Source organism: Excalfactoria chinensis, chromosome 3 (assembly GCF_039878825.1).
Source record: "Excalfactoria chinensis isolate bCotChi1 chromosome 3, bCotChi1.hap2, whole genome shotgun sequence".
Classification (NCBI taxonomy): Eukaryota; Metazoa; Chordata; class Aves; order Galliformes; family Phasianidae; genus Excalfactoria; species Excalfactoria chinensis.
In genome coordinates, this window is record NC_092827.1 from 51,945,624 (window position 1) to 51,962,317 (window position 16,694).

Sequence of the window (16,694 nt, forward strand, 5' to 3'; positions counted from 1 at the left end):
AGCAGAGGAAAACACGCCAACTCTAAAGATTTTCATACCGTTCCCTCTATCTTAATGAAAGCCATTCCACAATCACTTCACGCATTGCTACAGATCCTCAGCTTTTCACTGAGAGGGTGGTGAGGCAGTGGCACAGCTGCACAGAGAAGCTGTAGATGCCCCATCCCTGGAGGCGCTCAAGACCAGGTTGGATGGGACCCCGAGCAGCCTGGGCTGGTGGGGGCCAGCCCTGCCCATGGGTGGTCTTTGAGATCCCTTCCAATCCAAGCCATTCTATAAAGCACAACACACAACAGAGACAGTACCTATGCACAGATGGGGCATGCCACATCCCAAGGACTGCCCAGGACAGAGAGTCAGTGCCACTCCAGCTGCCATCATGATGCCCTTGGGTATCTCCTCAGAGCACACCCCATGCATGCACCCACTTTGCAGCAATGAGACGGGCTGCCTACTGGAAAAGCTTAAGCAGCAGTCTCACTTGAACCATTCTGACTCAGAAACACAGCCTTCGGGGAGGAGTGGGGGGGGGGGGAGGCGCCTTCCAGAGGTCTCAAAGAGGTCTTTCAGGGCTTTCAGTTCCCTCCAATAAGAAACAGAGCTTAGCTCGGCTTTGTTCGGGCCCAGCGTTCCGATCAGACACCACGGCCTGGCGCTACAGCTTCCTACTGCGGAGGATCCCATCGGCACTCCGAAAAACAACGTCTGACGCAACTGCCTATTGCAACAGCACGCGTCAAGCGCGACCCCTCACCAGCCCGAGCCCCCCCCCCACCCCCAACCCAGCACGACACCGGAAATGCGCTGCAGGCGCAGCCCCCTTCCTCCCCTCCCGCCGCAGCGACTTCCGGCGGCCGCTCTAGCCGGCGCCGCGTCTATGTCCGCGGCGTTGGGGGATGTTTATTGTCGCGGAGCCTCGGCCCGTCATCCGGAACGCCGCCGGGCGCGAGCGGCGGGGCGCCTAGCAACCCCGCCAGCCGCCTCCCGCCCGCACGGTAACGGCTGCCGCGAGCCGCCGGGCCGCGCTCTTCCCCGCCGCCCGCGGGCCGCTGCTTAGCGGGCCCGGCCCCACCGCCAGCCTCTGCCCGAGGGACGCTGCCCCGCCGGGCGGCCGCTGGGAGCCCGCGCCCCTTCCTGCTGCGGGGGTAGGCAGCGCGGCCTTCGGCCTCCCCTCCTCGCGGCGGCGCGTCCCCTCCGCCGCCCCTTTCCCTGGCGGGAATCGAGAGGTGGGGGAAGCGGGAGGGGGGGAGCGCAGCTCCGCCGGGGGAAGCGACCCCCGCCGATGGGGTGAAGTGCCGAGGGGCGCCCGGGGCGTGCAGCGCGGGGCGGGCTACCGGGTGGGCGCGAGGCCTTCTGTCCGCGCTTTGTCTGTGCGGTGCTGGGCTGGGAACTTCGGAGCACGGCTCGGAGGGGGCGATTGCTGCCCTGAGTGCTGTGGCACCGGGCGGGCACGTGTTGGGCTCAGCAGCAAGGCTAGCAAGAGTTCCCTCAGCTGAGGCGGGCAAAAAGGGAACGTGCGACTTGCCCGTTATTCTAAAGCGTTCAGGTTTTGTGTTTTTCTCACTGTTTGGTCAATGTGGAACAGCCACTGAGCGTGCTGGGCCAGGCTTTTATCACACTTTGGACCGTTTTCTACCTATCTAGCTTTTGAGCTCAAACTGGTAGTTCTCAGTACTTGGAGTTAGGCTATTGCTTGATGATTTGAGGGAGAAGTGGCACAGAGCTGGATGCAAAGTGATTCTCTGGCTATAAACAGATTGATTCTGATGGGGAAAATGTGAGGAAAATGGCCTGTTGCAAGTTTCTCTCTGAAAACAGGCTTTCTCACCTAGTTCTCTAAGCGGCTCGGCTTTATTTCTACAGCTGGATTTGTGTTGGAAGACCTCAGGTCTGTGGGCACACCACAGTCTAACCCAAGAGTCCAGATAGCAGGATGGGAAATTTGTGTCCTACTTGCTCCTGCAAGTTGCAGGTATAATGGTGTCTTATACCATTCTTCTTGGACAAGTGTCCACTTTAGCTGGTTTTACACTTATTTGGAAATATCTTCCAAGCTGTGTGTGCTTTGGTTCTGTAGAAAACAGTCATGTGACTGTAAATCTCAGCAGTTGGAACGAGCTAGTCTGAAGGTAATGATCCCTTTTAGAACAATTTAACTTGCCACTGGAGGCAATAAAAAATGAAAGTACACGCCTCTGGCCCTGACACTTAGAAAGCTGATTGAGTCAGAGGTTTCCTAGACAGACAGCAGCAGTATTACCCTCATTTCTTGGGAGTCATCCACCAATCACTGTGACAGTGTTGTGTTGTATTCCAGGATTCAGGCAGACCTCAGGTCTGACATCTCCAGTTTCTAGGGACCTGTTTCCCCCTGGCCTGAACACAGACAGGAGGACAGAATTAATTATCTCCTGGTTCCCACTAGGATTTATGTTTTCTGTTCTTTGTTCTCACCTGGACTCTTCTGGTAACTTAGTCAAAAATGCTTTTCAAGTTATTTGTGGGAATGCCAACAGCAACAGTAGTACCTTCCACTGGGAACACTGTCCACTGAGCTGTTGGAACAGGTTTTGGAATCAGTTGGCCAAGTGCTTAGGTTAAAAATAACCAGTACAAGTTGCTTGTCTTTCTGCTGGTGTGACAAATATGTTCACAAGGCTTTTCTGACATTAGCATCATCGTTGTTAGGTACCCATCATCTACCTGCGTAACTCAGAGTTTCTCAGTTTAAAGGTAGCCAAAAGCTTACTTTGCTTTATATACCCTTTCCCCAGTGCCTTTCCTTTTTCTTTGATGATGACAGTGGTGTTGGGTTGGAAATTTCTCTCTCTCTATATATATAGGAAGTCAGAGCAAGCTGGCTTTTTTTAGATTGCAGGATTTCAGTGCAGGGCGTGTAGTCTTTGTGTGTGTTTATATAGTTTCAAAAATAGTATGGCCTTGCTCCTAATTGAGGATGTATGGGTAATGCTTTGTTCAAGAATTGCAGTGCGCAGTCCTTTCCTCGCTCCTGCCTTCAAAACGCTTCTTACTGTAATGTGGGAAGTTTCTCTAGTTTCAGGGTAGAATACACTACTTTTTAGAGGCAGATATTCTTAAGATTAGTTTTTGTTCTTATTTTGATGGTCTTTACTTTTTTTATTTGCTGCTTTTCTTCTTTTCCCCCCCCCCTTAGTGACAGTATTCCATTGGTATCCCCAGCATCTGTGTTTAAAAGAGAGAACAAGCTTTCCAAGTGTCTATAATAAAATAGAATAATGCACACTTCTGTGAAGATGCATTTATGGATGTTTTCTCTCTTGGTGTGGATTCTTTTACATTCCTACAAGAGAATTGGAATTCTAAGTTAACTTGTTTCTTGCTCTGGAGAAATCTGAATGAAACTCACAATATAAAAGTAAAGCTGCGTGTATAGAAAAGTAAATGATTTTATCTTCCGTTTTAGCCTGTTAGTAAAGTAGCAGTGGCTGACAGAACATGCTTTTTGAAATGGGATTTAAGCTGCTGCAATTTTAAGGTTCAGATGAGCAAACTTTTGGGTGATATTAATCAGGAAAAACATAAGTTGAGCTCAGTGAAATCAGCTTGGAATTTGTGAACCCTAAACAGGAAAGAACCAGATGTTTAGTTTCTACTCAGTCCCTCTGCTCTGCAAGGATAAGTGCATAAATACAGGATAGTAACAGGCACGTACATAATGCTGTTTCTTAATATCAAAATGTCTTTGCAAAAACACGGCAATATTATTTTCCCCAGTTTGCAGATATGGAACAGAAATGTAGAAATTCAGTTTGGAAAATAAAAGAATGGATCAGAGCTACCCTTAAGAGATCACAGAATGTCTTGGGTTGGAAGGGACCTCAGAGATCATCTGCTTCCAACTCCCCTGTTGTGTGCAGGGCTGGCACGGGATCAGGCTGCCTGGGGTCCCATCCAACCTGGCCTTCAATGGGATGCAGTAGGGTGCATCAGTAACCAGAGATGAGAAGGGAAGGCTGGGCATCAGGGCATTGCTTACAACTGTGTGTTCCAGCTGGTTGTGATACTGGAGAGAAACAGAAGAAAGGTTTCTTTTTTGGTTGTTGTGTTTTAATGAATCTTCTTACACTATGTTTGTAAAGATGGTTTTGGATGTTTTTCTGTGGCACGTATATTAGTTTTTTTTTTTAAGTCATTAATTGCTGTTGAAGTGGTTGCTGCTCATTTGGATTTCTTTAAGACTTCCTGAAGAAGGAGCACGTCTTTTCTGAACAATCTTTTCTTTGTTGCTGGTAACAGCGTGAGACATCAAAATGAACATCTGAGGCAGAGCTTGTAGCAGGTTATGCTCACTGTTTGGCAGAAGCATCCACGTATGGAATCAGCTCGTTTTATCTAATAATTCACTAATAATAATTATCTAATAAAACACTCTGATTTTGAAGGGATTTGGGTGCTATTTAGCAGTAGCAAGTGCAGTCATCTAAGCGTAAATGAGAGAAATGTCATAGTGGATATATGAATTGTGAAGCGTTTCAGTGATTTACTTCTGTTAGATCAGATAATGGTACAGTTGCAAAAAGGCAGTTTTTTAAATCTTATGCTGTATTTACATAACTGCTCTTGTGACAAATTCTGTCACTTTTTAACTGAATGCCACAAACCACGGTCTGGAATATGAGCTACAGCTCAAATTAGATTTCAGATTTAAAAAGGTTCTCCCTCTATATCTGTTGTTGTGAGCTTTCAGAGTGTAGCTAATGAACATGGGGGTATGGTACCTTACGACTTTTCTCCCTTAAAACTTATACAGGTAACTTGTACGCCTAACCAAGATACATCATAATTTCTGAAAACCTTCTTACAGACAGTTCCATAACATTTTAACATTGAGATTTTTCCTGTAGATTTCCCTTTAGTAATAGATTTTATGGGGCTTTTGTAGGTGTAATTTTTATGTCTCTCGATTGCTTTTTCTTTTGTCCTTAAACCTTTCCTCCCAGGTTCTATTTAAAACAAACTGCCAGCGTTTGATGGGCATGTTCTTATGCAGTGTTATAGTTTGCTTAGCAGTTAGGAACCTTTTGGGGGCCTTCTGTATGATGGCATTATTCTTTCAGAGTGTGGAGATTGAATATGCCAATAGAAACGTGAACTCTGGAAGACAGCGCCCATTGAAGGTATCTTCTTTCCCAGCATTAGTTCCTGGGTTCCAGTAAGTGACCTCAGCAAGAGCCAGGACATGGAGACAGGGTGGAAAACAAATGTCTCAGGATGCCGTGGCTTTCAGCTCCTTGCTATACGCTGGCCTTGCCTGCATACTGTTTAAAATCTGTACATGCACTATCTTTGGATCCAGTACCATAAATTGCTAACCCAATCTGTAGTAGTCCAGCAAAACCAGATGGAACAAGTCATTTGTAACTTCATAGGATTCTTATCATTTTGAATAATAAAAAAAAAAAAAGATCTGGGAATACTAATTAGTAACTGTTTGTTCTCTTCTCTGCCTTCTCTCCCCCACGCATTGCCTTTGGTTTTCTACCTCTCTTGTCATTTCTTCATCGATTTCTGTGTTATCACCTGCCTCTCCTTTTCTTATATTGGACAAACCAATAATTATGGAATAATTCTTTTAGCTGGGAACCAGCTGCACAATAGAAAAGGCAACTGTCACAGCAGTTGATCAAGTGCGTTATGCGCATCTGCGGTGTATGTTTTTCTGTGTTGGCAGTGAGTTTTAGCATAATAGTTAGGAAGTCATAGTCACGTGGAAATAATGATAATGACATTGTTAAGTTTGTGTCTTGTAGATTTGTTACATAAGCCAAAGGATTTATAAGATTATAAATGTACATTGCGTTGTGTCACGTGTATGGGTGTTTTTGATAGTCTTCTGCTTCTTCTGTGCCAGTGACCATGTAAAGAGTATCTTGTGTATCTGACAGCTTTTCTTTGATTTTGGTCCTTGCTTTCTCTTGGGATTCATTTGGGGTGAAATTTTACTAACATTTTAGACAAGTGGCCCAAGAGCCATCTGGGATATTATTACCTCTATAGCTCAGTCTGCTCTCTGCTTAAACTCATTCTCCTAGATGAACTAAGTTTTTACATTCTTATACAAAGAAAAAATCCTTATTAAGCTCTGGTATTTTTGTGTAAGTCCTTTTCACTTTGTACCAACTTGTTCTTGCTCCTTCTTTCTCCCACCTTTCTTTGAATACTTCATCTGGAATTTATCTGAAATACTGGCCATCTTGGGTTTGGTGTGCTTACAGAAGTGATGCCATTGGTTGCAGGATGGCAGTGAGCAATATGCCTGCTCCCTGTCTCACAGTCATCCTCTAGTCAAAGTGTTTAGTAGGAGCATCACCCTTGGTATGCACCCTTTGCATGCTTGACAGTTTCTGGCTGTGTTAGGTTTGCTGTGTGTGTTCTGGGTAGCTGTCCTGTAGTATCATTCTTGCTGTTCCTCAGAAACGTTTGATTTTCCTGCGTGCACACAATATGCTCCCTCTGTGTCATTCCTGTGGCAGAGCAAAAGGGGATGAGAGGCTCCTATGGTTCAGTATGACCTGTTGCTGCCATCAGGACAGTTTGCATAGTTCACCCCATGCTCCTACATTTGGAGAATTAGGCCAAGAATGCTGGGTGAGAAGTGGGTAAGCTTTGGTTGCAGACTGTCTACTGGCAGCAGTGTGTGTAACCTCCGAGTTTCAGCAGGCTCATCCATTTCAATACAAATGATAAGCTGTTCAGAATTATCATTGTAAGCAGTGAAATAAATGTTTTTCCTGAGGTGTCTAATGACACCATCAACTCATTCCTCAGCTCATTTCTCATTTATCCTTTGAAGCTATAGAAAAAGTTTTAATAAGCTTTGCAGTGTCCTAATATAGTCACCAAGAGCTGTAGCATATTTAACCAGGAGATTTAAAAATAAGATACGTACATTTTATGTCTGTTAAGTCTGGCAATGTGGCTTCAAACAAGCAGCCTCCTATTTTATAGTGCACAGGATGCAGACACCCCCCCTCCCCTCCTCACACAGTGAACTTAAATGAGTCAGACTGTAGTCACTTCTGCTTCTTGTCTCATTTAAGGGGGTGAGTGTATACAAGAACAGTGTTAATAGGCAATTTTCTACCAGTATGTTTAACTTTATTGTTTTCATTCTCAGGATGTGAGCTTCATGGTGAACTGTTGTGAGAACTGAGCTGTAAATCACCCCAATGGATGCGGACAGTGATGTTGCATTGGACATTTTAATCACAAATGTAGTGTGTGTTTTTAGAACAAGATGTCATTTAAACTTGAGGAAGATTGCATTAGAGGGAGCAAACGTGATATACAAGCGTGATGTTGGGGTAAGAGATTTAACCTAATGCAGTTATCTGTTTTTACGTATGTTCCTTAAGCTAAAACTTCATGCATCTGATATCCATGCATGGTGGATGGAAAAGCGTTATTTCAGTAGTTATGCAGAATGCTTAACAACTTATGTCAAATGCTAAGCCTATTTAATAAGATATCTTATGAGACCTCTTATGCCTTGGGATCTAGTTTGTCTCCTCCAAACTTGATTTTTAATAGATAAAATTAATAAGGAATTAGCAGTGTGAGAGTTCTAATAATAATAAAAACAAAAACAAAAAAAATGGTTTTAGGGGAGAGTGACTTTTAATGTGTTGTGTTAAAACTGACCAGCTAATTCAGTGCACATTTATTTAGCTCTTCTCAGGAGCTTGTTTTGTAATTGCTGAAAGAGATGAAAGGAACTGTTCAAGACTTACAAAAAGTAAAGAAATTATTATTAGTGCAATAGTTTATTTATTTATTTATTTTTTCTTAGTATGAAATTGAACTAATTCCCAATGCTTCATTTTCCTTTTCCTTTTTAGAAAGTATTAATGAAACTTAGAAAACCTAGGATTACAGCCACAATTTGGTCCTCAGGAAAAGTTATTTGCACAGGAGCCACGAGGTGAGTTCATGAAGATCCTTTCTGTGGATGAAATTTATGTGTATTTTGAAACATAATGTTACAGATGAGGAAGTTAGCAAGATGCTGTGCTTGCCACTGTAAGATTCCCTCACACTGTATCACGTTTAAGTCCTTGCCAAACTAAGCACTTGGGTGGAATTTATCTATGCAGTGTCTGCCTTGGACCACATTGAAATCTTAAGAAACATCATTTCAGCCTTCTGGAAGAACAGCAGGAAAAACTGTTTTATGAAAAAAAAAAAAATTATAATAATAAAAAATTGTAGGGATTTCACTTGAAAACTCTCTAAGAATTTTTTTTTTTTTTTAAGCAAGAACTTGCAATCTAGAAAGGGATGATGTTTTTTTTAAGGAATGTCCCTTTTATTACTACATGAAAACCCACCTGAATTTAATCAGATTATACACTGTTAAGGGACTAGAAAGAAGCAAGATCGAACTTAATTCGGATACAGGAATTCACTGAACTCAATCAAGGCTCGTTAGGCTAAGTTCCATTTAAGGAACACACTATGGATAAGATACAGTGGTAAAAAGCATGCAAATTTATACATGCTCTCCATCTCAAAATGGGCAATGTTTGGTCAGTGCTAGCATTCAAATGATGAAGTTGTTGGTTTTTTTTTCCTCTCACCCTGCACACTATTTGACTGCATGGTGAGCTTTTCTCCTAAACTGTGTATTGTGCTTTCTATTAATAGGAATGTTAAAAGCTGTGTTCTTTTGTATGCCTTCAGGGAAGTTAACACACCCATTGTAAAAGAGAGTAGGATGAAAAGAAATCACCAAGTCAGGATGGCCAAATTCAGGCTGCTTGTGGTCATATTTGTCTCTTAAGAGCATTTATGTGTGATCAAAGTATGACTTCTACTGCAGCTTCTACTGACTTGAGCTGAGTTCTGAGATAGTCTTTAAATTGGGTATAAAGGATTCTATTTGAATATGTAGACAGTGAAAATAGAATGTAATGTGTACAGCTGGGTGAAATAAAGGCTGTCCATGTGATCACAGTTCATGCTTACATAATGGTTTATTTTACAGTCTGAGTATCTAGTTAGCGTGTGTGTGCATAAATATATACTTTATTAAAGCTAGATTATCTTTCTGCTTTACAGTGAAGAAGAAGCTAAATTTGGTGCCAGACGATTAGCTCGTTGTCTACAGAAACTAGGTTTTCAGGTAATTCTAATGAAAATGGAATTGCGTGACTTAAGCAGTGCTGATGGACGTTGTTTTCAGAAAAAAAAAAAAAGGGAATGTAGTAATTCAGCACTCAGCATGTTTTCACTCAGATGCCCCTTTTGTGACAGAATACATTTTCCAGATGCTATCAAAGAGAATCTGTCTTACTTCATGGATTTGAGTTTCATTTGGCAGCATAGAATTGTGCCTTTTCCCTGGCTAATGAACAGTATTTGTTGAATGAACCACCCACAATTGTTTCTTGAATCTTACAATGTATTTTTCTGTTCATTTGGAAGAAGTGCTGAGATGTATAAACCAAGCTGTCATTTGAAGACAATTTCCTTCATTTATGGTGGAACAGCAAATGCATGTCTATCTCAGTTAGGGCACATTTTAGCCCTGTTAATTACAGTGGAGGGAAGTGCTGCTGTGTTGTGAGATGGCACAGCTGAATGTAAGTCAGATGAAAAAGTCAGGGCATGAAGCTCCTCTTTTCTGGATTTGGGTTACAGTTACCAGTCAAAAATACCACCTGAACTGTGTTGTAAGGGTTATGAACGACTCAGAGTATGAAAATGCGTTTTAAAACTTTCTGGTGGTCAGTTGTACTGTTTATCCACAACTTGTGTTTACCAACAGGCTATCCCACTCAGGCTGTATTCGACCCAAGCAGAAGTTAGGCAATATTATTGCTAAAAATGTGTGCATTAGAGCCAGGCTCTAAAAGTTGGAGCGGAACATTGGATAATTGGGAGATGAACAGTGCCTCCAGTGTAGATGCACAAAGTGTTTTAATAAAGTGAGTGGTTTAAGTGGAATATATTTTAAGGATTAAAGTAATAGTTAACCTTTTTATAAGGTTCGTTGCTTCCACTCATACTACTTAAAAGTTCTGCCTGAGGAATGGTCACTTTCTGTTCTATTTATTTCAGAAATTGGGGGAAATATCTTCCATTGATCTTACTGATACTGACTTCTGATCAGTGCACTTGTTTAGGAATTGTCTGTTGGCTCCTTTAATGTAGAGTTGCCATGAACAGTGAATAACTGAATGTCAGTAGTCTGTGGTAGGCTTCAGAAGGTTAAAGACTGTAAAAGAAGAGATTATCGGACTGGAGATTTGAAACGAAGCAAATTTTGTCTTCTTTCTTATTCCCAGCTTTAATAATTTGCTTCTAGCAATGAAACACTAAAGTCACTTTTACATATTGCATAGAATTCTTGTAACAGTGAAACACTTTTTTTTTCCTTACTTTGATGTCTCATGAATTATTTTAGTTTATTTTCAAATTTGATGTGTTTGATATAGCAATGAGTTGTTCCCGCATCTCATTCTTAAAGTTAACTGTACTAAAACCACATAGTACAACTGTGAAATATCCAGTCCAACAACTGCTGTACTTAGAGAAGGATAAAGTAAATGATTTGAATCCATTAAGTACTCTTTAGACTCCTATTAGAAATGTATTAATCACATGGATCATCAAAATACTCTAACCAGTATTATTATAGTACTCTTTTAACATTTTATGTGATGCATACATCTCTGCTTCTCTATGAGTTGAATTTTTAATGACTTTTTCCTCTCTTTTTAAAAAGGTAATTTTCACAGATTTTAAAGTTGTGAATGTTTTAGCAGTGTGCAACATGCCCTTTGAGATCAGATTGCCAGAATTTACGAAGAATAACAGACCTCATGCTAGGTACGGTAGGATTTCAAAGAGTAACAATGCTTGTATACCTCCTAAGCTTTTCTTTTTGAGTTTTGACCTTTTATTTTGTTTTCTAGTTATGAACCAGAACTTCATCCTGCAGTGTGCTACAGAATAAAAACTCTCAGAGCTACCTTACAGATTTTTTCAACTGGCAGTATCACAGTTACAGGTATTTTGATGCCATAAATATTTAACTTGTTGGGAATATTTAACTTCAGGGACGGTTAGTCAGGAAAAGATGACGTTCAAAATAGTCAAAAGGTACATTGAGTAGATTGAGTAGATTTTGTTTCTCAGTGCTTTCATCTAAATTGTTTCTGAGACAAAGCACCAGAGGAGTTACATGGAAAGTCTTAGGATTGATGATGGTCTGGGGGCTTTATTTGTGTTTTTAAATCTTCGTAATACTGTAAGCTGTCACAGCCCTTTCATAAAGGTATGTTTCCAAACTTGATATTTATAGAAACATGTAATAGAGGATAGCGTGTTGTCATTACTGAAGATGACCGATGTTTATAGTGCTTCAGACTTCTGCTCTCTTCTGTTGAAGCTCAGCTGGAAGAGAACTGCTACCTCGATTACATGCGTAATCACAAGTATTCCAAGACTTGATTCTCCATAGTCTTATAGATGCTGTGCTCTGCTTTCTCCTCTAATTTTCATTTTCCATCCTTTACTGCATTTACTTGTGAGGAGTATAATACAGGCTTCCAGATGTGAAAAATCAGATTTGTAAGGAATATCCACTATAGTAGTTCAGAACCAAAAAACACTTTATATCGCTTCAGCTGGAATTCCATCTTGTGGTTGTTAGAGCTCAGCTACGGGTATCAGAAGTCATGTAGATATTTTTAAGTCTTAATTTCTTGACAAATACCCAGACTTTGTGGGAAATATTTATCACAAGATTTCAGGGGAATTTTATTTTTGAGTAGATGAACTTCCATACTTTTTAATCTGAAAACATAAGGCTAAATGTATTTCAAGATTGAAGCACGTATTCTGAACAGAGCAACTGGTTAAGCTACAACTAGAAATTAAATTTGAAATAAATTGAAAGCTTGAGCATCCCTGAACTCTTACAAGACTCTCAGTTCATCACGTCATCTTCTTAATGTGATTTAGCCTTTCTGTAGGTTTGTGTCTACTTGCATAGTGCTGCTTTCTGAAGGCTGTCTCTAGACTTCTGTTTTACAGTAGACAATGTTCTAGGCTTTTATCTAAGCTTAAGTGAACATTTAACTCAGTTTGCTAAGTTTGAAAACGCAAGAATACTCTTGGTCCATTCCATTTTCTTCCTAACTGAGCATGTGAGTGAAAACAATATTTCCCAAATTATTTACATAAGACATAGCCCATTAGTAGGTTATTTGTGATTTTGGATGGTTCTCTGTACTTGAGACTAACTTCTGAAGTCCAAAGTGCAGTATAAAGAAATTGAGTTCGTAGGCATTGAAGCACGTGAGAAATAGCTGGTTTCGTTTATCTGCATCACCAAACTTCTATCCAGGATGAATTTCTTTTGGCACGTTCATTGCTTCTTCATTTATGACCTCAGTTGTTCATTGTGGAAAAGAGTCTAGTACCATTAAAAAGCAGTGGTAGTTCATTTTTCCCTTGCTTTCCTCAAGTGTTGATAAATCATATTAGATAACCAACAGTTGTTTCATCCTGGGATAGTAATCACACCCTAGCTCGCAGATGTCCTGAGATGAATGATTGGAGCTATTTGCAGAATTGAGTCTGAAGAGTTATCAAAGATAAATTTGCTTGAAAAAAAATACCTAAATCAAATCCAACATTATTTAGCAATAATTTTTGTTTGTGACTGTTTAAAAGAAGAATTAAATGTGGCCGGGTCATACAAATCTGGGTAGGTAGTACAAGTTCCTAGAAGATTACTATAAGCAAAATTATTTTCCTTCTTTTTGACCCTCAGCTGGTACAGTCTTCCCTGGGCTGACTAAGAAATATGGTAGAAATATGAAACTCGTATGGAAATTAATAGCTTTTATTTGTAGTCCAGCCATTGGCCAGAGTGGAACATCTTACAGATTGCACAGTAGAGTTGTTTTTTGTAGGTAGAAGTGTTGGAAGGAAAGCATTTTTAATGTGGGAGAAACTGCTCTTGTTTACGGAGTGAAGTTGTGGTAGCTAAAATTACTAAAGATAATCGTTGTTGTTGTAATTCACGATGGTCTGATTTATTTTTTCCTCTCTCTGTTGCTTTATTCTTTTTCCTTTTTTCCTTTAATACATCTCAGGGCCAAACGTAAAGGCTGTCGCCAGCGCTGTGGAGCAGATTTATCCGTTCGTGTTTGAAAGCAGAAAATAAGTTTTGTAATTCACCACTCGATGGTTAGCTTCCCTAACCGAGCACCTTTAAAGACTGCTGCACATTGGACTAAAAGCAAAAAGGAAAACTGGACCAACTATAGCAGAGGAATACAGACTTTCTTTTCTTGTTCATGGCCACAGTATAAACTCCAGTCCTTTTGGATTTTACTCTTAACAGTGCTGTATTGTAAAAACAGAAGTTTACAAGATATGAAATTGCTGCTTTTAAAAAGACATTCTATTTATTTTTGCAGTAATTTCTGTGTATCCATAAGCAAAGCTGTCACGATGTGCACTACCTTAAAAACTTTGGTTTTTTTTTAATTTAGTTTGAGCTTGTGTTTTATTTGTGAATAGTCTTTTACATTTTTGTATGCTGAATATTGGGCACCAAAGAAGCTGTAAGAGTTATCTTTTTCACCTGATGAATGTGCACAAATAAAAGTTTGGAAAATATTTCTCTCCATACCTGTTCTGTTATATTCCTTTCCCTTTTTCTATGACATTAAAATTGTATAGTTGCAAATTGATTTGGAATAATGTAAGAATAGTCTTTTGCTGATAGCTTCTGTTTCTATTTGTAGTACGTGTAAAATTTTGTGTGTGGGTTAGATTGAAATCTATAGTAGTTACGTATGTTTATATGAGGATGAAATTTGGTTTGTTCCCAGTTCGCTTAACTACATGTGCCAGATCAAGTATTTTCTTGCTGTTAAAAGAAGAGGTTTCTAAATAATGGAAGTCTGCAACAGGTGCTTTGCTGTAGATGATGAGGAAATCTTACCAACTTAAGAAGCTACCATAGAAAAATCAACCGCCTTGTCCACCAACTGGATGCAAAAGGAAACAAAAGTTACTATGCGAGCTTCAGCGTTCTGGAAAATGTTGTTAAGCTTCAACTCAAGACGATGTACGGTCACACTAATCCAGTCCCAGCCTATTGCTGAATGACAAACAGGCCTTTTCTACACTCATGTTACTGTATAATATTTCCATGACAGGAGCTGCCAACAAGCAACGAAGCTTGATTCTGGCATGTATTATTATTGGTATGAGTCTTGGACATGGAAGCCAGTAGATGTTTCTCTCAATAAGTGCACATTTGAAGCAGAAGAGAGGTGAATGCTTAAAAGAAACTGCAAATGCTACTTTTAAAAAATTAAAATAAATATGTATAAATGTATGTATGTCTTTTTTCCCTGAATGAAGACAAGTTTAACGCTACAGCTCTGAGCTGCAGGTAATGCGGGAACTGTTACTATACTAAAAGTCACCTGTTGTGGAAGGAAAGTGACAGAATATCCTGAAAACATAAATGCCTAATATGATGTATGTTATCTGTCTGAAGGGTAGTATAGAAGTTGGGTATCTGCAGTGTTTCCGTGCAGAAATTATGGAAAGAATCATGTGTGAAACGCTCAACCACACCCTTCAGAACAAGAGTGATGTAGCCATAAAAGCCATTTATAAATCAGTGGAGGTAAGAAAGAAAAGGATTTGTGACTGTGAAATGCCAGGTGGAGTTCTGCAGTCACAGAACTCTTGATAAAGTATGTGTAAAGGAATGCTTGCTATGCATGACCTGTCCAGTTAGTGTAGAAGACAGTGTGGACCACAGGACTCCTGATGGCATTTTTTGTCCAGCATCATAGCAGTGGACAGTCAACTATTAGGGAACACTAAACTTGAATTATAACTTTAAAAAGGCATTTGAACAATTAATGAAGTTATATGAGGTTTTCAGTAACAAAATAGAGTGCTGTACTGATGTGAGAATTTAGCCACTATAACTGCAGTAGGTACAGTGGGTGAGGCTTGGCTATTTCAGATCAAATCTTGAAACACTTGAATGATACCAGTGAAATTCTGGAGCTTCTCAGAAGCGCATACACCTCGTAAGTTTATCTGGATGGAAGAAAAACTCTGTAATTAACGCTATCATGTAGTATGAAATTTATCTCCTGTAGAAAGAAAAAGGTGTAATAGCCCACAATATATTACTATCCTGCTGGGCTGGTTAGCTCAGTTCGTTAGTTTGGTACATGTGATGACAGTGGGTTTCAGCTCTTCACAGGCTGTATGTGATTTCCTGCAACAAGGACACAGCAGTACTAGGGAAAGGGATAGACTGGGAGCGGCTGGAGAGCAACTCAGGGAGGGACCTGAGGGTGACAGCAGGCTCAACGTGAGTTAACAGCCAAGAGGGCAGTCTGTGTTTTGGGTACATTAAACAGTATAGCCAGACAGTTAAAAGAGATTCTCTTGCTACGTTTAGCACTGGTGTGGCCTCATCTTTGATATTGTGTTCAGTTCTGGACTCTACAATATAAAAGTGATGTTAAGGTCCCCGAGATCATTCAGAGAACAGCAAAGCAAGATGTGCCTTCCAGACTTGTCACCTGTGAGGATAGGCAGGTGGCACTTGGGTAGTCCAGTCTGTAGAAGAGGAGGCTCAGAGGCAACCTCTCTGCAGCTTCCTGAGGAGGGAAGTGGTTAATGCCCCACGTCTGTCAGTGTTCAGCATACACTTGGATAGCACATACCCTTGGTAATATACTTTAGCTTTTGGTTAGCCCTGAAGTGTTCAAGCAGCAGTTTTGTTTAAAAACAATCAGTGAGCCAAAAAGCACCCTATCAAACTTGCAGGCAAGGTAGCATTGAGAAAGAGAATAAAGTATGCAAAAATATTTTTTATATATTTATATTTCTTGAAATACATATTCCTAGCTCCAAAGGAGACTCAGTCTATGACAAATAAGTCTTAAAACAACAGATAATGAAGTTGGTGGTATACACTCGTCCCCAGGGATATCACTGTGTTCCCAGTCACTGCTGGGAAACTGCAGGTCCCAGCCTCGAGCTGCTGATGCTGTTTATTTCCGTACACACACACACACACACACACACACACACACACACACTATGCCTCTACTCGTGTTTAGAATAAACCTGTCAATCAATCAGCTCCTTCTCGAAGGCCTTGGTTTCCATAGTTCTGCCTGCTTTTCCCTAAATTCTCCTGTTGGATCACAGATTTCCTCACAGCGCTCAGCTGTAGCACTGGCAGTGCCGTAAGAAGTCTGTTTCACATTCTTTTGAGAGAACAGCCAGTTCTATTTATACAGCCTACTAAGGACTCGTTTTTGCAGCAGAATAAGAACTGACTCATTGCTAGCTTTTGAGTTGTCATAGCCACTAGATCTTTAACTGCATGTTCCAATCCCCATTTTGTCACTCGCTGACTTGTAGTTAAGACAGCATAACCAGAGAAATTTGCATTTACCCTTCTGCAACCATACTGTTGGGTTTTTCTTCTCCATACCCTACTCAGAATTTTGCTAAGCTCTGAGTTTTAACACAGTCCCTCTCACTTTAATACTGCCTGCACATTTATTAAGTATGCTTGTTCTGTAATCCACTCTGTTAATGAAACCAGTGAATAATTTTAGGTTGACAGAAACTTTTTGGGTAGT

General features: G+C 40.6%; 1 protein-coding gene across 2 annotated transcripts; it reads left to right on the forward strand.

The window, feature by feature from the left end:
• Positions 1-857: 857 nt before the first annotated feature.
• TBPL1 (TATA-box binding protein like 1) lies at positions 858-14,404 on the forward strand. Of its 2 annotated transcripts, none has more exons than XM_072333584.1 (7): positions 858-995; positions 7,160-7,346; positions 7,881-7,963; positions 9,100-9,163; positions 10,769-10,872; positions 10,959-11,053; positions 13,149-14,404. In XM_072333584.1, exons 2-7 carry the CDS (start codon positions 7,212-7,214, stop codon positions 13,217-13,219), a joined length of 552 nt encoding a protein of 183 aa, XP_072189685.1. In that variant the 5' UTR covers positions 858-995; positions 7,160-7,211; the 3' UTR covers positions 13,220-14,404. The 2 variants fall into 2 exon arrangements, with proteins under 2 accessions (XP_072189685.1, XP_072189684.1); XM_072333583.1 differs by lacking the exon at positions 858-995 and adding an exon at positions 1,011-1,145.
• Positions 14,405-16,694: the final 2,290 nt, after the last annotated feature.